Genomic DNA, 25,864 nt, shown 5'->3' on the forward strand with positions numbered 1-25,864 from the left:
CGACGAAGAAGAACCACTTATACAGATAGCTGAATACCGTATTTGCCAGGAGGACTGCTAACATAACAATCGTATTCTTACCAATTACATTTATAAAATCAAATTTCATTGCAAGGAAAAAAACCAAAGTAACGTAAAAGTTGAAATAAAAATGGGGCAAAGCTAGATTCGTCTTTATTAGGATAAAAAAGGTTAGATTTGTTAAATTGCCAAATTTACTAAAAATTTGGCTCATTGGGCTGAGGTTACAAAATTGCCACGCATGAAACCCCATATCCATATCTGCTAAGATCAATTCTCGCCCAGACCAAAATAAATAAATAAAAGAACCTTTGAAAATCCAGTACTGAAGATAAGCCGCTTGTGGCGAGCTCGTGGTACAAGCACTCGCACTCCATTGTTTTCCCACTCATCATATCTTAAAATCCCAATCCAGCGGTCCAAAATTCACTACTAACACTATCCCCATAAAAGTATATTTCAGCAATAACATTATTGTTCATCATCATCATTTCAGTGGAAGGAAGAGAAAAGAAAAACACCAGTTCAATTTCTAAGCTAAGTAACAATGGCTTCTCTCCCTATATTTTCCTTTGTTCCTTCAAAAACAAGGATTTACGCAACAGCAGCTGCAAAAGGTGCAGGTGGAGGCAAAGAAGAGAAAGGGCTTTTCGATTGGATTCTTGGGAACTTGCAGAAGGAAGAGCAGTTTTATGAAACTGACCCTATCCTCAAGAAAGTTGAAGAAAAGAATGGCGGTGGCAGTGGCAGTGGCACTACCAGTGGTCGCAAGAACTCTGTTTCAATCCCTCAGAAGAAGAAGGACAATGCTGGCTTTGGGCTTGGAGGGCTTTTCAAGAAATGAAAGATACTATAATCATCCTTTGGGGAAGTTTCATTGGTTTGGAATTAATTCATGTTTTCTATCTTCAATATTATGAACCTTTCTTCATTCTTGAACACTAAGCTGTTATCGATTTCCTTTAATGCACACTACTTAAAAATCTTATAAATTACTAATTCATTTGAAGTCAGATGTTTGCTTTTACTGATTTTATTTTTGGCCTTTCCACTGATAAGAAATTTAATTGAACACCTCTACCTAGTAAATCAGGGTGTTTCTTGGATGAATGTCTCATAAAAGTTTAAGTGATTAATTTATGTTTCTTTGATTTAGAACATTGGAATGTTTGATTTACTGTATCTGATGAAAAAATTTATCTGCAAAAAAGCAAGCTGTATACGGCATCATTTTCATGCATCAGTGACTAAAACAGGAACTGCTGTTTCTGTTTTCTTACATAGTTAATGCATGAACCTGAAGACAATGAAGTTCATGCCTCGTAGGAATATAACATATTACAAATGATGTTACAATTAAGTTAGAGAAACAGCCAGAGCTGGCGCTGGTTATAGAAATTAAGGAGCCATTTCGACCGATGGGAAATGGATAGCTTCCGAGCAATAAACAAGATTAGGTGAAAACCGAGAAGATAAATAATGATTGGCCTTGTTCTTTTTGGCCCAATGATTGGCCCTCTTTCCGAGTAGTTGTAAGGTTTAACTCTATGATATATATACACACATGCAGCCGCAAGTATAAAACAAACAATGATCTGTATCTGTTACGATCTTGTTACTTTCTATTACATCTGATTCCTAACTCATTTCTGTCATAGTTGACTAGCTGAAATCTTGCTGTCTGGAGATTATTTCTTTTCTTTAGAACAAAATGTAGTTCATGCAAAAGTATGCAGTAAGGATGTGAAATCCAAAGTCCAAAAAATGACTCTGTTTAATCATGGGGTTCAAATCAAGCTTTAGAAAAAGAACGTGATGGATACGTAGGTTGTGATTGTTGGGTGCCAAATGACAAAGGATAAGGATGTATGTCACACAACTTGGCATGTTGATATTGGTTTTTCGACTAACCTGGCCTCCTCCATCCCTCGGGACCAACAAAGAGTAGCACAAACATATTCACCTGCTGTTGGTATAGACTATTTGCCTTGAAGAAAACATAGCTTCTCCTTCTCAGCCAAGTCTATGTCAAAAAGCTAATTAAGAATTCTAATATCATGTGGTATTGGAAAAACATACCATGTGATTGCTGTCTCAACTTAAGTGTTTTGCACTTGGTTCGAGTCTGGTCCTCTCTGAATATTCTATTAACTTTATTTGGAAAGCTTTTTTGGTAAAAAAGTGGTAGAGACGAATAAAATATAGCTAGAACTGGACTGATTTGGAAACCTATGAAACAGAGCAAGTTTGCTGGTAAGCTTGTCTGAAATATGCACCTCCAACAGAATGTACACAGTAGGATAAACCAAACCAAAGAGATAATACATATAAGATACTCCATTGTTTTTCATAAGTAAATTAAACAAGCCTTTACTTTGATCATCTGGAAAGAAAACGATAATGTACATGTAACTTCTAGGAATATGTTGCTTAATATCTTCATGAACTACAGAGTTCAGTGAGAATTATGAAGCAGAAACAGAATTTGATCTAGGCAAAGAAGCAGAAGAGTTGATAAATTCGATGCAGTCTTCAATGGCAGCATTTCTATGAGAATCAACAGGAGTTTCAAATGGTTTCGGTCTTCCTAATGAAGAAGAAGAAACCTTATGGGAAGGCCTAATTCTCATGGATACCACTGCCACATGTAAACCTTTTGCTGCTTTGCCACCGAGGTGTTTGAAAAACCTTACCGGCGAAAATTCCGATGATCTGCATCGCATGAAGCCACAACTCCTGATAGCACTTATGTTCTCGGCAGCCATGGTATCATTAGAATTCTGCAAAATGGAACCATTTGGCTTGTTGTTTTCCTTTTGAGTGGTTTTGTTGATCCCTTTAGTTGCCATCTTCTTCAGTTAGCTGCACTTTGAGAGAAAAGGGTAATTTGGTTATAGAGTTGAAGCTAAAGCAGATGATGGAAAATGGGTGTGGTGTGGATGGGAGAGCTTGGCAAATATAAAAGGTCTAGGCAAGGGGGAGAAAGCAATTAAAAAAATAATAAAGAGTTATGAATAAATATGACCCAACACTTAATAGTGAAAAGATTTTTGTAATCAGAATCAAAATCATGGACTTTCCTTTTGTAACTTTTCTTAAATGGGATACTATCTGAAATTTGCTTTTTTTTTTTTTCATTTTTCCATTTTATATGCCCTGGGAAGCATGATGATGATAAATGATCAAAGAAAAGAATCTAGGTTCAAGCTATGTTGCTTTGACTCTTTTTTTTCTTTTTTTCTTAAAGTACACATTCGATACATATTAAGACTCACACGACCCTTCATGTATTCGCATTGGACACTTACACCCAAGCCTAAGATATAGCAAAACAGTAAATATTGCAAGCAACATTTGAATTAAAGTTTGCAAGCACTCAACCAGGCTGCTGGGCCAAATTTGAGTTAAGGTATAAGTGCGCCACTAACTCTTAGGCTCAAATGGTGGGATACTTTGGAAGAATTAAGCTGAAGTCTTGTTATACAAAGAAAAAAGGGTCAGATATCCCTAAAGATTGCACGTTATTTTATATTAGTTTTAAGCATTTTGATTCCAAGTTGATGGAACTATTTCGAATTAAGTGATTAGGGTTCTCATACTTCTGGCCTTTGGGATCAAATTCTATGTATGTATGAACGGTAGTTTTTGATTTTCAAAAGGCTAACATCATAATAAAGTTAAAAAGAAGGGCCTCTATGCAAGGCTACAAATGAAAGATGAATTGCCATCATTGTCCTCTATATTTGGCGGGGACCTGGAGTTCTTATATACACACACGAGGGGCTATAAACCAACATCAAATCATGGTATCCATTAAAAAAAACATGTTCAAAGAAGTTGGCAATAAGCTTTTAGATGAGAGGAAAAGGATATAAAATAAAATAAAAACAAAGCACAAGTTAGGGTAGCCTCCTTTGAGTTTTCTATGATTATCCACTGCTCTTTTCCAACTGGAATCTCTAAAAGGGATGTTTCACATAGGGAAAAAGAGGTGGGCATATTTAAACTGGATATTCTTTTTTCTAAGGGACCCTTGTGCTATTTTCTTAAGTTTAATTCTTCCCTTTAGAAAAAGAAGTTTTAGATGAGATAACCTTTCGGTAAATCTTTGACATTAGTTCAAATAACCATTATTTATAGATTTCAATCATAATTACTGCAACCTTTTTCTTTATTTCCAATCTGTTGTATACACATGTTCCATCAATTGAATGGGATGGACCAAAATCTAACAAAATAGACGTGAAAGTTGGATAGAAAGAAAATTACAAAGCCATAGAAAACCAGATGTGCTAAAGACATAACAGGCTTCAATTTCCCAACCCCCCAAACCCTTTAGACAAATACGTAATTCATTAAGAAAGGATAAAGTATGATTAGACATGACAAAAGATGCACCATGATTACAATGTAGCATTATGATTATCTCAAATGCCAAAAAGAAATGTTAAAAGTGTTAAATCTTATGTTTTATTTGTGATTTATATATTTAGCTTCAGTATTTTCATCTACAATTAATTGATTGATTTTAGGTTATATTTACATCTGTACTTTCAGAAATTATCTTTTTCAGTTCAAATATTGGATGCAAAAGCATTCATTAAGTTAAAAGATTATTAAGTTTGATGGAGTTGAAGATGGAAGTGTAACTAATGGGTATAAAATGCTATGCTGAAAGCTGGACCAACATAGAATCTTCCTACTTCCTTTTCTTTCAAAAGGTTTCACTGATTTATGTAGTTTGGAATTCAGAAGCACCGAATTAAGCCTAATTTCTGGTAAATGCAAATTGCTGTCATCATTTCAAGTCCACTCAGATTTCGAATGACCGAAAACCAATTAGTGTTAGATTATTTGTCAAGACGAAAGTAGTGGAATATTTGTTAGTGGTGAATTAAAAAACCCTACACTTCTTGGCTATCTTGATGCATGAATGAGAAGATTCTATCAGGCTTTAGTGATTACCAAACCAGGTTGATCTTATGATGGTGTAGCTCCTCTAGAGTTCGATGGTCGTTCCTAAAATAAGGTTCTTGATGAACCCCGAGTTTAGTTTATCGAATGAAGGCTCTACTATTTTTTAAAAAGTGTGATATTAGATAAGTTTGAACTCTGAAATTCGAATCCCAAGATCTGCAATCCCTTCCATTTTCTCGAGATTATAAATTAACCACTCAACCAAGTGGACACAAGTTTAGGCATAAAGCAAAGCTGAAGCAGGTACCGGTATACCTATGCTTGAGGATAGAAGGAAACCAGATCACAAATGATGAGAGTGAGGAAAGATGAGTAAAGGCTGAAAGTCCATGTGATGGGATTATAGGTTAACCAGAAAAGGGCAGCCATAGGAATAGACTCATGCAATGATGCAACACACTAACTAAGACTTCTTAAAACGTGTTGCCTAGGCACTTCCTTTTTCATTTCATTTTGTTTTTCTGGTTTGCCAACTCTTAGCTACTTTTTCCTATTTCGATCCTGTCAGATTTGAAGCACTATGCGACAACTAGCAGATAACCAAACGATTAAATATAAAGCCACATTCACAAAAAAAAAAAAAAAAAAAGCTAGCTCACTGAAAAATTAAGCACTTTCAATTAATCAAATTCCAGCTGATGTGGGATTCTATAATGTAATAATCTTCAACCATCTGTTTTGAGGCCAAGGGAGTATACAGCAGTAAAATTTTGCAATTTGCTCTCAAGGTCTGCACATATGTTCTATGCTTTTAATCAGATTTCCTTCTAAAAGTGACACACAATCCAAACCAGGAACATAGTCTAATTTGAAGTAGAATTCTATTAGACTGTTGTACCAACAGCGATTTAGCACCAAAACTTAAGATCATAGTCAAATATGGTTCAATGACAAATATATAATTGCAAAATCATCACATCAATGTCTCCTCTCACATCCTCTTCAACTGTCATTACAATTTCTTCAAACAAGATGTTCCAGAACCAAACATCCATTACTCATCATCATTGGTTTTTCAGCAAAAAAAAGCATAAACAGATCAATAAAAGTAAATGCATTGAATTTCTCCAGTAAACTGCATCTTAATCTTTCAAAAGTACAAAATTAATACACAGCTTTTCAAGGTTTACATTCCAATTTCCAAATAATTCAGAGTGAAGAAAGCTCATTGTGTATTATCATTTTTTTACAAGCAAAACCGGGCCATCATGATTGATGATAAAATTCAAGAATTCCCTAACTTCTCCACAATCCTTAAAACAGTGAGGTGCCTGAAGATCACTGTCCAAATTGTACCAAACTCCATCGATCTTTCTCACTGCAATCCAATGCCTACTTTTCCAAAGCCCACCATAGCGTCTAACAGGAACATTAACCACGATTCCCATCAACAATCCATCATTAAGGTCGATAGCCGAAGCCCCATTTCGACCATCATGCCAAATCACAGTCTTCCCTCTCCCTTCAAGTGCAGCAATTAGAACATTTATATCATAGTTGCCAGTAACTGAATTATGGTGAGGCTTGAAGACTAAAGAAAAGGGTGTCCAAATTTCCTTTTCTGGGTCATCAAGAACGAGTCTTTCAGCTATAGAATTCAAAGTGGCTCGAGTGAATGCATCCTTTTGCTGAATTGAAACAAAATATTACAAATTATTGACGAAAACCCATTTTCAAGAACATACTAGAAAAGAGAGAGAGAGAAGGTACCTGGAAGAGATTGTTAAGGGAATGTAAGAGGCAAAATTGTAATCTTTGCCTTTCGTGATAAATTTGGTTCTGCTCGCTTGCCATGAATCCAAGGCTGTTGAAATTTGATTCTGGTAAAGGGACCCCTAATAGCAGATTGGCTCTTCGAAATCAAGGGTTATGGATTCTGATTAGAAGTTCAACTCTTTCCTCGAGTTGCTGAGCTGGTTTTACTTAATTCAAAAAAAGAATAAACCATTTCCTTTTTTTCTTCCAACAATTAAATAAAGCCTTTTAGTAGTTGGACGGTTTTGCTGAAAAGTAAATAAATATTTTTCTTCATTTAATTGCAAAATTTTCTTTTCTAGTATAGCTCGGGATTATTTCGAATTAAAGGAATATATATGATAAATTACATTAAGTTTTGCCTTAGAGATACTGTTGACCTTTGGATTTCAAACATGTCATTCTTTATCAAATATCCATGAGACTAACACTTTGCAGTTTCGAATATAAATTTTCTACTTAAAAATATGATATGATAAGATGATAAATTTTATTTTATTTATAAATAATCCTACAATGATGAAAGAGATCAAACTTTAAAAAGGCGATTAGTGAAATAAATTATCTTTAAAATAATATTCGAGTTACAATTTATTTTTATTCTTTTTTTAAAATATAGATTAGACATCCGTGTACGTTAAAAAAATAAAATATTTATTTATTTATTTATTTCTTGGACGAAATCAACATTGCCCAATTTTAGTCTAGATTCCGTATATACAATATGAAGTTGGCTTTGCGACCCAACCGTTTTTTAAGTAGCAAATTCAGAAAGCAACAGATAAATAATAAGTACATGGCTTTTCCAGAAATGGTTCTCCATTATAATGAATTCTAACAATTCACATAGAAACTATCATTGTAACAGTAGACCGAAGAGGAGGAGGAAATCAACAGAACAGATATATAAGCTGCCATGCCTGCATTCCATTGATTCCTATTAGATATTATGTGTCCAGATTCGGATATGTAAGAGTACCAAGTACATATTTGACATTTGAGTACACAATTTCTCAGGTTCCACGTCCGAAAAATTATTTGTAAACACCATGTATTGTTTGTTTGTGGCGAAATATGTACAATGCTCTAAAGACAACATTTTTGAACGCAGCTTGTTTTATCTGGCAATAATCTTATATTTCACAGAATAATTATGTGTACAACTCAAGTACTGTTACACTTGCCACTACCTATACCTTTTTTCCATGGAAATAATAGTCAATGTACAACATAACAGACGTTGGAGACCAACCTGGATATAGACATAATGTCAAGGATGGCGGAGACAAGCTTGAAAGTGATCACAAGGAAATAGATCTTCAGCCTTACCACTTTATCTACGTTTCTTCTGGGTGCCATGAGAATAAAAACAATGAAAAAACTTGGTAGTGTTGAAAAAACAAAAAAGGCTAAAATTCACCTTGTTGGAATATACAAAAATTTCAGGGGAGATGATGATGGTAACCACGACATGCTCACTGACATGGTTCAAAGCATTAAGAAAGCTGCAGTTGACACTGTATTGTGCTCAATATGGTGAAGAGAAATGAGCAAAACTGCTTATCCAGAGCCTGCTTGCACTGGCAGAAGAGACTTTTGCTTGCCAGCGATGAAGACTGTTAGTTCCTCCGGTGCAACAACCAATTTCAACCATTCTTGCAGCTCTTCACCTTCAACTTTCTCATTTTCTGAATAAAAAGCAAGTATATGAAGTAATAATTTATTCTCTTTTCTCCTTTATAAGGATACGGAACAACTACTTCACAACTAGATTCAAAAGTTTAAGATTGTGGATGTTATGGTAAACTAGGATATGAAAAAGATGCAATGCCCACAACAAAACAAGAAACATATACCACATAGAAATGAAAAAAGAACAGGATGCAGCAGATTACCTTCCAGGTGGGCACCAAGCCCTTCTAAAACAGTTGGATTAGCACGAACAACAGAAAGGGCTACTTCTAGTGCAGACTGTAATAATGCTCTCACCTCTCTTTGAACAAGATCAACTAGATGTCCCTGTATGTTCTGGATCAGTCTTTGATATAGATAGTGCAGGAATTGAAAACCAAAAAAGGGATAAAGTAATAAAATTAAATTTATTGAAGAGTAAAATTGGACCTGATCACGTCCCCAAGGAACTGACCCCCCAGATTCATCCATGCCTCCACCAGACACGGTAGCTAAAGACAGAGGACCTATAGTCTGATTTAGACCATATTCAGCTACTGCCTTGTATGCCATGTCTGTTGCTCGCCTAATATCATCAAGTGCACCAGTAGAAACACGACCACAGTAGACAACTTCCTCTGCAGCGCGCCCACCAAGGAGGGTAACCAAACGGCCACGTAATTCGTCAATGAAGAGTAAATATCTGTCCTCATTGGTAGGAGGCGTGTAAGTAAAGCCCAGTGCTCCCCCAGATCTTGGCAATATGCTCAGTTTCTGCAAACACAAAGGAGTCAATTGATTACCAATTTCATGTGAACAAAAGAAACTAGGATAATGTAATTTCATTCTAGGACAATCGAGTATCCATGGAACAACCCAACAATAATGAGTTGAACCTTATAAATCAAAGTTCCCAGTGTGGCAGAAGGCCAAGTGAACCTCCACACATACCAAAAGAAAGAATAATTGTATAACATGTAAAGAACCTAATTCTCAGATTTCATTTTTATGTTTAGGATTATTGCCTGAAATTTTCATCGTATGCTGATGTTGGTGAAGATGGTATTATTTACAAACATTATGATTTCCAACTCCCAAAACCATAAAAAAGGGGTCCATTAACATGTTCCAAATATTTAATCTCAGAAACCGCATTCTAGATTATCCGGTTTTGACATCCATAAACGGAAATCATGGAGAACCAATTGGTCAGCATTTTACAGTCTCAAGGTCTTGCCTGAACTTCCCAAGCATTAAAAACAGAGAAACTAACAACTAAGAAGGGCGATAGATAAATACACACAATCCCCTCCTAAATAAAAACCTGATAAAAATGATTGCACTGTCACCATCTATGGTACACGACATGGGCAGTGCATGTATGTAGTAACCCTACACAGCCGCAGGATGAGATTCCATTCAAACTTCATAATTTTCTTTTATCATTTCCATATTTCATACTGAGATAACAAGGGCATGCAAATAAAGAAATAAATTGAGAATGTTCAGTAAATATTGTCATAATTTACCTCAACACGTGGCTGTCCAGGAAGAAGGTTAGCAACAGCTGTACCTACTACCGCATGACCAGCTTCATGCCTTGCAACGACAGCCTTCTCACTTCCCTTTAATTTGGCAGTTTTCTTCTCTATGCCCTAAGAAATTTAGTTCTTTGTGTCACTCAATTTGCAATCCAATGTATAATCATAATATAAATGCATTGCATGAAAGTCTCACCAGAAAGTGCAAAAGTAATATAAATGCATTGCATGAAAACATAATAGCTCCTTTTAGTTATCAATTTGCATTTTGTTCAAATGGTAATTACTAAAACATGTGTGGTATACAATAAAACCGATAACTAAAGCCAAAAACAAGACTTGAGAAAATTGCATCACAGGATAGAACTTTCATGGCAGAAATTTTTAAATAAATTCTTCAAAATATGAATAAATGATAATGGCAGAAAACTGTAAGAACTACACTAACAAAGTTGTTCTAGGAGAGACACAAGAGAGATGAGAGAGAGAGAGAGAGAGAGAGTTACAGCTATCGATCGCTCTACTGCCTGAATGAAATCAATTCTCTCTACAATAATTTTGTTATTTCTTCCAGCAAGCAAGGCAGCTTCATTTACCAGATTCGCAAGGTCAGCCCTGCATATTATAAAAGATGACACGCTTATTTCCTCTGCATCAACAAGAATGAAGGATGAGCAAGCTGTGTCATTTAAATATGGCAAATTAAAAGAGAAAATACCCAGTAAAACCAGTAGTCATGGAGGCAATGTGACAAAGATCAACATCTTCCCCAAGGGGAATATCCTTCTTAGAAACATGTACTTTCAAAATAGATTCTCTGCCAATCCTATCAGGAGTCTCTACCTGGAAATCATATGAGACATGATATCTTTGAGATAATAGTTAGCAACAAGGAGCTGGTTTATATAACAGATTCCGACATCTAGAGAGTTAACTAAATACAATGCTCCATACAGACCATAACAACACGATCAAATCTCCCAGGTCGCCGAAGTGCAGGGTCCAAGACATCAGAACGATTTGTAGCTCCAAGAACAATCACAGCGGAATTACTGTCAAATCCATCCATCTCCTACAATGCAGTCCCAAACTACAAGGTTCAGAGATCTAAGGCCAAGGGAACCACACAGCAGGAAAACAATTACAGAGGGAACTTACTGTGAGCAATTGGTTCAAGGTTTGCTCTCGTTCGTCATTGCTAACAATGCGAAATTTACCATCGCGACTTTTAGCCACAGCATCTATCTGTGCAAAATGAGAGGTATCAGAAAATTCTACTGGAAATCTATAAGTTGAACAGACAGTTCCAGCAAAATGATAAGACTCATAGACTGACCTCATCAATAAAAATTATTGATGGTGCCACCTTCTTTGCTCGAGCAAAGAGATCTCTAACTCTAGATGCACCCATGCCAACATACAACTCTACAAACTCACTGGCAGAACAACTTATGAATGGAACTTCTGCTTCACCAGCCACAGCTTTTGCTAGAAGAGTCTTACCTGTCCCAGGAAGACCTACCTATAACACAAATAAAACCATAAAAACCAACTTTATTTCCATTTTTATATAAGAAGGTACCGATGCAAAGAAACCATCACATGCTCCTAGCATCTAAGCACTGTGTGGAGACATTGAACATGTTGAATTCCAAGTATAAACTTATTGAGCTTATCATAACAAGAGTGACAAGTAGAAAGCATTTAGAGAACCAAAGTTTTCAGCAGAGAAGGTATTCTAAAGAATAAGAGACGGAACCGGCAAGTACAACCCAATTTCTGAAGATTAATAATGTTTTGCAAATAAGGCATGATTTCTACAGAATAAAAGCTTCAACATCATCATGAAGTAAAGTTTTCTTACGATCTACTCACCAGGAGAACTCCTCGAGGCGGACGAGCACCAAGCTGTATATATCTGTCTGGATTCCTAAGAAATTCCTGTGCAGTAAACATAACCATATAAAGACAACTAGAAATCATAAAAGCATTTACTACAAAATATCAGTTGCTGGTAGCATATGAAGTAGAGGAATATTTGATATACCACAATTTCTTCTAGCTCCTCCTTGGCCTCATCAACACCTGCAACATCAGCAAAAGTGACTATTTCCCCTTGTTCAGGCACTTTTGAAATCGAAGAAACCCCAGACTTGCGATTCCTGATCTGACCAGCTGTGTTCTGCATACATGTATGATTCAAATCAGAACATATCAATGCATCTTAGGCAAGGCATTCATATAACTCGCAAGAAAATATAAACCTGAGAAAAGCTCACAGGGAACCGGTGGAGAAGTCCTGCAAGGACAGCAACATAAAACAAAGCTATCTGCAAAAGAGAGGAGGTCAGATATTTAAAACTTCATGCTTTAGATATATAATAATACATGATTTAGAGAGTTGGGGGGGGGGGTTACACCACACCATGTTAAGGTTACCATCTATTTACAAGTTTAGGAACTTCGGGAAAACTGCCTATCATCTACGCTCTGACAACCAATCTTTAGGCATATTTGAAGCCAAACTTGCAGTTTAATCAAGGCTATGACAATGTTAGCCATTTTTTGAGACAACATTTCATTATACATATCCTCCTTCACTAGTCATCATCGAGCAAACTGATACTTTGGTATATTTGGTTTCAGGAATAGAGAAAGACATTTTGTTTCTAGGTAGTTGATGACTTGATGTGTATAAGACATCCAATTGTTTGTAAATATCCTTTCTGGTGCCACCATGAGCAATCTCCGTTAATTTTCTTTTAATCTGTCAACCTTTGAGTGACTGAAGCTATCTTTTTCCCCAAATCATAGCCAACCTTAGTTGGACCAACTAATACTGTTACATTCCCGCCACCTCAATAGGGAATAAGATTCCCACTAGTACAGGCATCAGATTACTACCTGAGATACCTAGTCAAGGCCAATGAAAGCAAGAGAAGATACCCTCAACTAAATCTAAATTGCAATGTATCCAGCCAGCATCTTACGACAATGAACCAGTTCCCCCGGCATAACCCAGACAATTCATCCAGCTACCGTTAATCATACTCAAAAAGCTTCAAAGCGCAAGCGAATTAAACTAGTGTCACTCAACTTCATAACAACAAAGAAAAAAATCAACTTACCAATGCAGAGTTGAAGAAGCCGCCAGACCGCTTATCAGGAGACCCAAACTCCACATCATTTTCCAACATCTTTTCATATGGGGCCTTGATATCACTAGGCCGTATGGTTGTATACACAATTCTCTTCGTTGGCGCCACACTCCTCAGCAATGAGTCCGAATCTTGAAGCACACTATTACTAACACCACTAGTTTCACACTCTTGAACATTCCCTTCATTCTTCAGTTTAAACATTACATGAACCCCATCAACCTCCACCTTTTGAACTTGATTACTATTAATCTTATTTAAAAACTCACTGTAAGGAACGCTGATGAAAGTTGTTGGGGTCCTGGGCTCGGACCCGGGTAACGGAATCCCTGGTCGGAGCAACCGCATAACGAACATAACAATACCCAACTGTAAAAGCAAAACACCAATTTCTTGAGCTTGAATTATCGGTTGCCACTGCCATTTCTTTCCTTTGGACCACCAAAGCTCGCTTTTCCCGCTCTTTTCTCGTCTCTGATTGGTAGAACTGCCAGAATTTGTCGTGTTTTGTTTCTGCTTCACTCCTTGCCCGCCTTCGCTTTCATTTTTGTCACTGGAACTATCGTTCGAATCGTTGTTATCTGTACAATTAGCCAAAATTTTGCTTTCTTTGAACCTTAATCTACCTCCTCCATACAGATTGAATCTCTCGTGGTTCCTCAAAACGAGGACGTTACGTAGAGGGAAAGTAATTGAATCGGAGATGAAACGATTCCTGTTTTGTAGCGAAACCTTAAACCGATTGGAGCTTAAGTTTAAGCCATGTATATAAAGAAGATTACAGTAAGAATTTCTGCTACACTTACTTTGGATTGCTATGGTCGTCGGTCGTAGAAATTCAATCAATGACATTTGGGAAACCCTAGAAAATCAGGAAAAGGAAAAGAATAAATTTCAAAATCTAAATCGAAAATAGGAAATATTTATATGCATTTATCTTTCGTTTTTTTAGGTCACGTTTTTACGTGCAGAATTTCGTAGAGACTGACTTTGCGGAAGAGATAAATTGATAATTATGGAAAACTTGGAGCCGTCGGATTAGAGGAAACGGTGGGATTTAACCGTTTTGGGGGTTACAGGACAATGGCAGAATAGGGTATAGAAAAGATTGGGCTTGTCCAGGATTACAAATATGATTCTATTATATTTAACACGTGGGGTGATTGGATTGGAGGTAACGAAGATAGTGCGGTGACCTCATGTTTGGCAATGATGGGTAACCACACGCTTGGTTTAATTAGGGCCGTAGCTTTGGAAATTTTTTAGGTTTTTTTTTTTTTGGGGGCTTTTATATTGGATAAATTTGGGTTCCCTTTCCAATCATACTTAATAAAATGAATTTCTGTTTTTTTTATTAATTTAGTCCTTTTTACTTTTGGTTTTATCCCAGAGTTTTTTCCAACCGATTATCAAAAAGTCTTTTAAGTTCAATTTGGAAACATTCAATTAAATTATATTATTACACATGCATTTAGAAATCATATATTTAAGATGTATTTATGTGTTTAAAAGTAGCATATAGTAAATAATAACATATCAATAGAAAATAGAAAAATAATCTATAATAAATAATGAAACATAAAGTTTAAAATTAATACTAATAGCACATGGGTAATATGTACGAAATTAAAATAAAAAATTTAGTTTAAATTGTGAGTAACATTTAATATTCTTAACATTTCAATATTTAAATTTTCTTTAAGGTTTGAAATTGGTAATAATAACTAATATATAACATATCTGAAATTAAAATAAAAAATAATTTAAATTATGAATAATACGATATTTAAATAAGTAAATATATCATATTAAGAATATTGAATGCATTATTATAATTGTTTATAATGGTATTATCATAACAATGTGGGTTAAACAATTTGTGTAATAATATTGTACAAAAATATTTTTATAAAGGTCATTTTGATAATTGTTTTGATTGGATTGGTATCAGGGACAAAATTAGAAAATTTGAATTGTAGGGTCAATTATTTACAAATTGAAATGTTTATAAAAGTCATATGAATTAATGTATAATATTTTTTTCTTGTTGTTCTTCCTCTACTTTAATAGTAAATTTTTTTTTAAAATATTTTTTCATGATTGTTAAACATTTAGAACAAATAAATCTAAACTTTAAACACATAAAGATGTTCACAAAGTTAACATACAATTAGTAAATTTCATTCATAAAAAATAAAAGTTACTTAAGTGTTTTATCGTTCTGGTAAGAATACAATATATTAAATTTTTAATCACAATAATCACACTAGAAACAATAATTTCTAAATAAAAATGCTAGATTTCTAGTCAATATTCAAGAAATTAAAGATTATAAATACAACCAATCATAATTTCTTCAAATATATATATTAACCAAGGTCTCAATCACAATCTTAGGAATCTCATACAAAATCAAAATTCCAAAATTATTCAATAAATAAAAAACTAAATATTATATAAAAATTCTAATCGATCACAAGAAAAGCTACAATCTTAATATTCTAGATATTTGTAACACCCCGTAACCCCGAACCATCGCCGGAACAGGGTTATGAGGCATTACCAGACATATCAGACAGTTTACAAAAAGAATTCTTAAATAACTAACAAACATATTGAAATAAAATCATAAATTCATATGTTTATTTACCAATTGACTTCATCTTTTTTTTTTATAAATTTTATAAAAATTTCGACAGCATTTTTGCTTATTTTTGCATAGAACCCCCTGCAATTAAAACTATATCTTTTCCAAAATATAACCAAATCAACCAATTCATTCCACATTCACATTTTCTATTCTAATTACTTCTAATCAAACTCAATCAACATAATATCAATTTAAAATTTAACAAGGTAATAAATAAATCAAAATAGATAAACTTCTTTCATAATAATTCATAAACTTTTAATACTAACATTTTTTTACCATTTATATTAAAACATAACAACCTTTATACACATCCTATGTACATGCCACATTACCCAAAAGAAAATATACATCACCAAAGTTATGCTGAAGTCGGGATTAATCTGGATGGTAAAACGGGACCTTTGACTTCTACCGACCTGCGCACGGAAACAACCGTACGCTGAGTATTTCATACTCAGTGGTATTACCATAATTCAAATTAAAACAATAATAAACATGTAATGCATAATTCGTATATACAATTTAAATTCAATATTTCAACAATAGCAATTCATCAACCAATATCGTATATCCACAATTTGAGTTTGAATAAATCATGAACCTTAGGTTCATTCCTCTATCTCATATCACATTTCAATTCACAATTCAACTTTTTCATTTCATTTCAGTAGCTCGTTTGACCAACTCGTTCGGTTTATCATTTCATCATTTACCCTATTAACAAAACTCGGACTTTAGCGGATACACGGATCCAACCAAACACACCAGAATGGCACCCAGTGCCTCATCGGATAGTTCGAAGCAATAGTTGACACCCAGTGTCTCATCGGCCAAGCCGAAGTAAGTTGGTACCCAGTACCTCATCGAATCTATCCGAAGAAATATAGTGACACCCAGTGTCTCATCGACTCGAGGTCGAAGTATCCCTGAACTCTTCCAATTCTATGGCATGCCAACTATATCCGACTCAGCCCGACTAGTTAATAGGGTATTTAAATCACATATATTCTCAATTCAATCACAATTTCTCACATTTTCAATTCAATCATTTTTCCACCTTTCAATCAATAATTATTTCACAAATTCACACATTTTCACAACTCAATACATTTCCATACAATTTAATACCATTCACAATTCGATTCAAATTCATTTCCCGCTTTCAATCAACAAACAATTCAAATATTATTTCATATCAACTATTCAATTTAATTCCCACTCATAATAATAATAATACTAATAATTATATTAATACTAATATTAATACTTACTTCACATTTCATTTACTAAACACATAAATTAAAATTTAACATTTAAAATAAATAATTTGAATTATAGTAATACAAACCGTAAATCTCCTGCTTTAGTCCTCGATAGCTTTCCCTTTTCCTTTTGATGGCGATGCCTCGGGTTCTTTGTTAGCTACGAAAATAATAATAATTTATACTATTAATTACAGCACTAATTATAATAAATAATTGAATTTCTATTCAATTTCTTCCTAATTCTCAATTTAATGCTAACTAAATTCACTTACTTTCCTAATTCAATTCACACTCTATTTCTATTCAAATTTCATCCAAACTAAAATTTAACTATCAAAATTTCAGCATATTTTGCTAATTTCGAATTTCTCTAAATTTAGTCCTTAAAACATAAAACTTATAGTTTCTTTTACAATTTAATCCCTTTTTCAATTCTAACTTAAAATTCCTTCAATTTAATCCCTAATTCATCTCTTTTGTTCAACATAAACTATTCTTGAAAACCTATGAACTTACAAAATATCAACTTGATTCCATCAAAACTTTGTTTTAAAGCTTTTAAAACATTAGAACTAAGAGAAAAGGGCTAATTTGACTTACCAAATTAACTCCAAGCTTTAAAAATCTATTTTCCCCTTTTTCTTTCTTTTTTCTTCTTTCTTCCCCTGTTTCGTTTGCTTCTCTGTTTCTTTGTTCTTTCTATTCTGTTTCTTTTGTTTTGTTTTTATTTCTTTACTTTCTTTTATTTACTTTACTTTATTTCTTTTATTATAACTAATAATATTAATAATAATAAAAATCTTTTACTTATTATTTAAGCATATATATTTATTTTTATTACAAGTGTACCTATGTAATTATTACTATTACACTTGTCTTAATCTTTACCATACATTTGTCATCTATTTAATTTATATAATATAATACAATATAATATATTATATTATATAATAAAATAATATATATAAAACATAAAAATTTAAGATTTTTATCACTTTTACCGTCCCATTTCTTATTAATGGCTTAATTGCCATTTTAATCCTTTTTATTTTCTTTTGATTTATAATTAGACTTTTACCCTTTATTCATTTTAATCATTTTTCCTAATTACTCTTAATTAAGCTAAATTCACCTTTCTAAAACCTAATTAAATACACAACTAGTCTAGTAAATATTTCTAATAATTATTTTCAGACTCAGTTTACTAAGACGGAGGCCCGATATTATACTTTTCTGATGCCCGTGAATTTTGAGTCATTACAATATTAATCAATGAAACTTGGGGAAAAAAAAGAAAAAAGAGAAAGAGTTGTCACCAGCTAAGAGACTTACATGAAAGTATCGAAATATTGAACACTTATTTTATAAAAAATTTGGAGAGTGTGTAAGAGAATAAAAGAAATTTGAGAGAAAAGTGACGAGGGTTGAAAGAATATACAAAATTTTTGGGTTTTAGTGGGTGGGGAGAATTATTTTATTTTTATATGAAATAATTTGTTTTATAAAATAATTATTTTTCGAAAATTTTGATAAGCTATTTTCAAAATTTTTACAAAGATCAAATTTTTATGGAATCAATTTCAAATATTTTGTAGGGTAAATTCATCAATCATGTAATTTTTTTTTAGAAAAATATAAGTAGTTTTATTTTTATTTTTTATGGGCTCAATTGACCCCACAACACTTTACGTGGTTCCGCTATTAATTAGTGTTGAGTTGAATCGTAACACTAATTTAATTATACATCTAAATAATAATATAAGTTAAATATAATATTTTACATAACGGTGAGGAGAAGGTTTTAGTAATTCAAAACTTATAAATGTATGTTTTGCTTTGATGGTGATGAAATTGTATTTATATAAGTAGAATTAGAGATATATATAATAATAATAATAATTTGGTATGCTATTGTGATGGTTTTAGACTTCAAAATCAGATACATATCTATAGTAAAAATTAAACGTATTTAAATTTGTTTATGAGATTAAAATATTCAACTAACATGTACTAATGTACCAAATAATATAATCTGAAACTTTCAAGGTGGTGGAGACAAAGTTTGTTAGATTGCATAATTTTGAAGGGGGTTATTCATGGCAGAAACATATGCAACTAAGTCCAAATATAGAGTGCAAACAATTGCTGGGAGACACTAATTTGTAGGGTTTACAACTTAGTAATGTAAAGAATGATAATAATTCTCTTCCTCTTTCAACTTGGGTTAATGGAATGAGATCTTGGGCAGAATGGCAGTCCTTTGGATGGGACCACTCCTAGCATACTTCTAAACAGGCAAATCTCTTTCTTGGGCGGGATTGGCAAAACCGTCTCGAGGCTAGCCCCAAATGGTCTTTTTCCGTCAACGGAGCTTATTGGTTCCTTTGGAAAAGGCAATTTAAGTGTCAAGGGTCGTGTAGTAACAGACAAAATCTTTGAAACATAGTTAAATATATATATATATATATATATATATTCATTAAATTATTGGTAAATTTTTGTTTTGGTCGTTTAACTAAAAAAGTTATAATTTTATCGTTAAACTATTCGAGAATTTCATTTAAGTCACAAAACTATTCAAAAGTTTTTATTTAAGTCACTGGGCTATTAAGTTTTTTTTAAGTTTTGCCAGCGAGCTCTGAGTGATGATTCGACAATTGATATGGTGGATCAACACGCATTAATAAGTAGAAGAACATAATTTAGATCTAAGTTGATCTAACGATCAATGTTGGAGAACAAAGAAAAAAACTATTTGAATTTCGATTAATAGATTCTTGACGTCCAAAGTTGTTTCATGATAAAAATTGAAGTGTAAAGGAGAATAGGAAAGAGAACTTTCAATTGGAGCAGGTAGTTCGAATAGAGAAAATCATATAGCACTAAATTTAACAACTCCGTAACTTAAATGAAAACATTTGAATAGTTTAGTGACCAAAACGAAAACTTGTCAATAGTTTAGTGACTAATTGTGTAATTTACCTTAAAAAATTAATATTTTTTAATTTAAAAACTTTGGATCCCAACTAAAAAATAGGGGTTCAAATGATCATTTTGACCAAAAGAATATATATACATCAAAGTGAAGGTCATGATTAACATCTAACACATAATCATTCAAGAAATGATACAATGGTGATGAAATCAGAAACTAGGAAATAGATAAAAGAAAAAGATACAGGTGGGTTAAGTAATTGTATAGAAATCCAAGGTCATATGGCTAAATTAGACCACATAATTAACTACCATATTTTCTTACCTATACCCGTTTTCTATTTTGTCCTATATTATCCCATAATTCAAGGGTAGGGGAGAAAAGAAACGGCAAACGAAGTTCTAAAATGGAGCATTTGAAATCCGAAATCACTCCTCTCCTCTCTTTTACATTTTTCCTATTTTCCCTCAACACAAAAAAGAAGAAAACTATGATTTTTTTTTCTTTGTGTTGGAAATTCAAGTTTGAGCTGAATTTCTTCGAGTTTGAGTTGGGGGGTACAGTTGATTATTTATGCCCAGTTTTGTTGTTTTTATTGGTTTGATTTCTGAAAAAAATGAGTTTCAATGTAAAGGTTATTCAAAATTTTGTCTGGAAAATCATTAGATTTTCTGGAAGTTGTAGTTATAAATTTGTAAGAAGATATCCAGTTGTGGCAGGGTTTTTTATCTTTGTTCTCTTCGTGTATGTATGTTTTCCTTCTTATTTCTACATTTTGATGTACTCTTCGCCGATTTTTATCTGCACTGCAATTTCAATCCGATTTTATTGGAAAACCAAACGTCCGGAAGTCCAAATGGTTCAGAAGAAAGACAGCGAGGAGAGATCATCTGCAGATGTAAATAGATCAAAAGTCCCTTCATTACGACCCCAGAAAAGTGTTCGACGAAATGCTCGAAAGGAAGTCCTACAATGGGATAGAAACGATAGTCCGGATAGTAACTTGCTTTTTGGGAGTGGTATTAATGATATTCTGTCTGATAAATCCAATTTATTGGAAGAAAATTCGAGGTCCTTAAATGTGAAAGGAAGTTCTAATGTGGAACACGGAGAGAGTTCTTCCCAGAACGAGAAGCGAAATGATCAAGCACTTAATGACCCGAAATCGCTCCTTGATAACGAGACTCTGAAACCTCATAGCGTGTCAGGTGATAGCTTTGGAGGGCAATCAGGTAAAAGTCCTGTTGGTGGTGGTGGTGGTGGTGAGGTTGAGAAAGAAAGATTGGAAAAAAGGAAAGATGTGAAGGAGATAAAAGTGCGGGAAGATCGAGATAAGGCAGTGGAATGGACAAAGGATGATGAGAAGCATCTAATGGATCTCGGGTTAACCGAGGCGGAAAGAAACAAAAGGCTGGAAAGTTTGATTGCAAAACGTAGAGCAAGAAAGATGTTCAAAATGGCAATTGAGAAAAGCCTGATGGACAAGGGTATTGTTCCCCATAATCATATTGCTCCCATTCTAATAGTTAAAAACAACATTCTTGGTTGTTCAAATCATGCTAATGAAGAAGTGTTACAAATGCCTGGTTCTGCTCCTTCCATCTTGTTGCCTACACAGAATCCATTTGACTTACCTTATGATCCATTTGAAGAAAAACCAAATCTTACGGGTGATAGTTTCCAACAAGAGTTCATGGCTGTCAACCAAAGGGATATGCTTTTCTGCAGGCACGAGAGTTTCCACCATGGACCTTTGTTTACATTCGAAACCACTCAAGATTCTATTAATGATCCGTTTAATCCCTACTATAGTGCTGAGAAAAGGTTTGTAGGGGGTCCAGCAGTTGATAGATTCAGAAAGGCAGGTAAGACAAAAAGAAATTTCAGCATATTTTCCATTACCCAAATCCTTTTCTTCCTAAGTTATAAGATCCTCGATATTAATAGTTTCTTGCTTTACTTATCCAAAAACTTGAAGATTTTAAACTAGCTAAAGGGAATTGGACAATAGTTCGATTGTGCCAGCCTACTCCAAATTATGTATAGAATATTCCTTTTTTTCTCTTTTTGAAATGTGTTTTTATCTAATGGAATTATTTAACACATACACTTTTCTCAGATGATGAAGGAGGTCACCACCAGAATAATTCCCGTGGTTTTGGAAGTGACATTGATCTTATTGAGCTGGAAGAGTCCATTAACAATGACACAATTAACTCATTGGAAGAGAAAAGTGAAAAGATTACAGAAAGTGCCAATGATAAGACTGAAATAGGAGAAACTAATGAAAACCCTCATGATCTGAGTGGAAGTGAAATGAGAGTGGAGATAGATTCAACTAAAAACAATGATTCCTGCTACTCAGCATCTTCATCTGATGACTCTGAGTCAGGCCTAGATCAAACAGCAAAACCTCTGTCACTGTGTACTAATCAAGTCCGAAAGGCTTTTAATCTTTCAATTCCTCCCAAGGGGAAAGCTGTGACCAAGCTTCCTTTTGATTCCAGCCCATCTCCGCGTAGGACTGAGTTTAATTTGTTTTACAATACATATAGGCGACAGAGTCATACTCGAAACTGTTCCATAGCTTCTGACTTGCAAGTTGAGGTTTCAGAAGTCGGGTCAACTACATTATCAACTGATGGAACCAGTTCACCCGTAGAAGGTTCAGTTACATATGATGGGGATGTTGAAAGGGATATAAATTCTGACAATGAAGAACTGTGGGGAGGTTCATTTAACTTATCAAAAGAGGCAAATCAAGAAAAACTGAGAGAACTAGATGATATTATTGAAGAGGATTCTGTTGAAGTGAAGGTTTCTGGTTTAAACAAGAAACCTGAGGAACCAATTGCTTCAATCTCTCCATCTGAACTGGAAAAGGCTTCCAATGTTTCAGATAAATTATCACCTGAAAATCCAGGAAAACCGGTGCAGTTAAGGGGGAAGTCAGTCGTTCATTCACCTTCCGTGTCTTGTTTCCAGAAGCCAGAGGTCAGTTAGTTATTTCACTACTATTCTGAGGTATTGAGAATATAAATTATATTGCCCAAACTCTTTATTTCTCCAAAAATAAATGTATTCTTTGAAACATGTTTGCGACACACTAATACGGGGGTATGATCCTCCAAATATATGAAAGAACTTAACAGAATTTGAGTATATGCTAATGTTGGATATATACTTCGTCATCCCAAGTCAAATCCAACTAACATAAATAGTAAAATAAAGCAAAAATAACAATGTGAACTTAGGCTTACTTCTGTATGTGCAAATTTACCATCTCATTGTGGATGTAAAGACATTTCTTTTACCTTCATTTGCTTTTGATTTCTAAATACCAGTAAAATGGCGTTAAATTAATCTACAGTTACTTTTGGCTATTTATTCCACAGCAATTTATTGATCCTCAACAGAAGCCTACGGAAGAGAACATCATTTGTAATGTGAAGCCGATAACTCAAGGAGATGCTAACAGTTTAGAGCCGAAATCATCTGAAACCAAAGCCAATGGGGCCCAAGCATTGAATGAACCTGCAGCTTTAGGAGAGATGGGAAAACCAGATGACGCAATTAATTTAGATTCAAGCGGTTACAAGCATGGAAACAAAGAAACATCTTATGAGTATAAAAGAACTGTAGAATCTAAAAAGAAGATGGAGGAAAGCCAACCTTCAAAGTATATTGAAGAAGGTACTTGCAAATCAACTAAGCATGGCACTGGGGATGCACCGAATTCTGTTCAAAGCAAATACCAACCTTCAAAGCATTTTGAAGAAGATGCTCAAAACTTAATGGAGTATAATACTGGGAATGCGCCAAATGCTGTTCAAAGCATAGATGAGTTGGAATCTATTCCAGCTAGTGGGGTTAATCAAAATATTCTGGAGGATAATGTTTCTGGAGTGGAACAAAGATTAGGAGGTTCTATTGCAGTGGCTCCAAATCGAAGATTGGAGCTTGAGCAAACTTATCTCAGCTCAGGTGCCTCTCCGAGATCTGTGTTACCACAAAATATCCTGGCAGATCAAATACCTGTATCAGACATTGAGCAACGAAGACAAACAGATTGGCCAGGATCTGTTACAGAACACATAGTGAGGGAAAATTCAGCAGACAATCAACCACATGAGAACTCAACTTTTAACATGCCCCGAAGTACACAGCGGTTGGCTGAGAATTCAATACAGGACTCATCCAGTAATTCCAGTCCTGCAACATCAGAGGTCAGTATGAGAGTATCTATGACTCATTTTCATCTTTTAATGCATCTCAAAGATCTTGAATTCATAAATAACGTATTAGGCTTATGAATTTATAGATAAGTACTTTTTCCATTTTGTTTTGCCATCTCATCCATTCACCGAACTCTACACTCGTATACATGTCTGCATAGTATCTTAACATACACTTTTCAGCATGTTCTGACCCACATATTTACGTAAACTTGAACAGGAATCGTCTTGCGTGACAAAGAAGAGAACTGATGGTAGCACTGCCCATAATATGAATGAACTTGTCTTAGAAGGCACACAAGGCAATGACGGTTCCTTAAAATCCAGTAAAGATGAATCTAAAACTTTGACAAGTTCAGAGGACACGGAAGAACTATCAAAAACATCTGGTGAAAGTAATCTTGATTCTATTGAGCATCTTGGAGGATCAGAAAAACTGATTGAACACAACACTAGAACTGATTCATCAAAATCAAAAGAAGGAAATGCTAAAGCAGATGACCCTAAAACCATGGTGAGAGAAAAGGTAATCCCACTTTTTAATCTTGGCACCCAACTGCAACAACATACAGTATCTTCAGTTTTTGTTTTAGTAATTTTAACATTAGGTCATTGTTTCTCATGCATGTTTCTCATTCATAGAATGTCATTGGCACATCTTTTGGTAATAAATGAAAATCTTATATCAACTAGCTATGTTGTAATCTAATGAGGTGCTTAGCCCGTTTGTCGTTAGTTCTATCAAAACCAACAATTTTTTCATCCGTTTTCCTATCTATTTAGCTCTATTTAATGGCTAGCTAGTTTTATTATTCGTCCATCCTTTACTGACTTTGAGTTGCAACCCTTTCCTGAAGTCCGCAGCAGAAGTTGATCGTGTTTGCAATGTGAAAGACTCGTTAACCAATAAGGTAACCAACATTGAGAGCTCGAACCCTGTTCTTGATGGTGAGGGTCAGCACCAAATATTAAGTAGGCAAAAGGCTGTCGTGGAACCATCAAAGACCAGTGGGGCAACTAGTGCAGGATCTGATAAAGATACCAAACATGAATCCACAACATTAACCAAAGCTGAAGCCAATGCTGGACTATCAACTTCAAAAGGAGAAAGTAACAGCTCGAACAACATCAAAAATGGCGGAGATACACAAAAATTGAGCGGTCAAGAACGTCTCTCAGATGCCTCACAATCAAGGGAGGAGAATCTCAACAAGGCCATTAGTGAAAGCATCTCAGGAGTAGATAGCACTGCAACGACAGGCATATCAATAGACCACAAGATCGCCACAGAAGCATCAAAACCGAAAGAACCCGACGTCAAGGCTGTCAACACCAAGGAAAATGATAGCAATGAAGTGGCAAAATGAGGCAATATAACAATATTGACACACCTAGAAACCATCAGTTCGAGGACAGCAAACAGTTACACTAACTTTCACCGTAGAAAAAAGCTGAAACTCTTCCATGAATCAATGTAAGCAGTCAGATACTGTAAATCTTGAACATATGGACAATACTAGGATATACATAAAGTAGAACTGCAAATATATAGTCAAATTTATATATATATATACCAAAAATTCCATTTACCTTGAAGTGAAGTTAATGTTCTAGTTGCATTGCATCATGAACTGAATGTTGTAGGTTTTTTCA

General features: G+C 34.3%; 5 protein-coding genes across 7 annotated transcripts; 2 read left to right on the top strand and 3 right to left on the bottom strand.

Moving 5' to 3' along the window:
- Positions 1–265: 265 nt before the first annotated feature.
- On the top strand, positions 266–1,034 carry LOC107906609 (uncharacterized). Its single transcript, XM_016833647.2, has one exon. It carries the CDS (start codon positions 569–571, stop codon positions 863–865), a length of 297 nt encoding a protein of 98 aa, XP_016689136.1. The 5' UTR covers positions 266–568; the 3' UTR covers positions 866–1,034.
- A 1,306-nt stretch (positions 1,035–2,340) lies between these two features.
- On the bottom strand, positions 2,341–3,089 carry LOC107906608 (josephin-like protein). The gene has a single exon (XM_016833646.2). The coding sequence runs from the start codon at positions 2,868–2,870 to the stop codon at positions 2,487–2,489; it is 384 nt and encodes a 127-aa protein (XP_016689135.2). The 5' UTR covers positions 2,871–3,089; the 3' UTR covers positions 2,341–2,486.
- Positions 3,090–6,060: 2,971 nt separating this feature from the next.
- LOC107906607 (josephin-like protein) lies at positions 6,061–7,183 on the bottom strand. Its single transcript, XM_016833645.2, has 2 exons — positions 6,709–7,183; positions 6,061–6,626 (listed from the first exon to the last, which is right to left on the bottom strand). Exons 1-2 carry the CDS (start codon positions 6,790–6,792, stop codon positions 6,177–6,179), a joined length of 534 nt encoding a protein of 177 aa, XP_016689134.1. The 5' UTR covers positions 6,793–7,183; the 3' UTR covers positions 6,061–6,176.
- A 595-nt stretch (positions 7,184–7,778) lies between these two features.
- Positions 7,779–14,238, bottom strand: LOC107906606 (ATP-dependent zinc metalloprotease FTSH 7, chloroplastic). 3 transcript variants are annotated; one of them, XR_001686732.2, is made up of 14 exons: positions 13,094–14,238; positions 12,230–12,295; positions 12,013–12,147; positions 11,841–11,906; positions 11,302–11,487; positions 11,124–11,210; positions 10,924–11,037; positions 10,684–10,808; positions 10,472–10,580; positions 9,954–10,079; positions 8,875–9,198; positions 8,649–8,772; positions 8,174–8,441; positions 7,779–8,101 (listed from the first exon to the last, which is right to left on the bottom strand). XR_001686732.2 is itself a non-coding variant. In XM_041093466.1 (13 exons), the coding sequence occupies exons 1-13, from the start codon at positions 13,973–13,975 to the stop codon at positions 8,314–8,316; spliced, it is 2,472 nt and encodes an 823-aa protein (XP_040949400.1). In that variant the 5' UTR covers positions 13,976–14,238; the 3' UTR covers positions 7,779–8,313. The 3 variants fall into 3 exon arrangements, 2 of the variants coding, with proteins under 2 accessions (XP_040949400.1, XP_016689133.1); XM_041093466.1 differs by having other exon boundaries at positions 7,779–8,441; XM_016833644.2 differs by having other exon boundaries at positions 7,779–8,441; positions 12,245–12,295; positions 13,094–14,080.
- Positions 14,239–20,360: 6,122 nt separating this feature from the next.
- LOC107906605 (uncharacterized) lies at positions 20,361–25,799 on the top strand. Its single transcript, XM_016833642.2, has 5 exons — positions 20,361–21,841; positions 22,096–22,970; positions 23,372–24,202; positions 24,432–24,737; positions 25,069–25,799. Exons 1-5 carry the CDS (start codon positions 20,593–20,595, stop codon positions 25,576–25,578), a joined length of 3,771 nt encoding a protein of 1,256 aa, XP_016689131.2. The 5' UTR covers positions 20,361–20,592; the 3' UTR covers positions 25,579–25,799.
- The last annotated feature ends 65 nt before the right edge of the window (positions 25,800–25,864 follow it).

The sequence above is a fragment of the Gossypium hirsutum genome, chromosome D05 (genome assembly GCF_007990345.1).
Source record: "Gossypium hirsutum isolate 1008001.06 chromosome D05, Gossypium_hirsutum_v2.1, whole genome shotgun sequence".
Taxonomy (NCBI): Eukaryota; Viridiplantae; Streptophyta; class Magnoliopsida; order Malvales; family Malvaceae; genus Gossypium; species Gossypium hirsutum.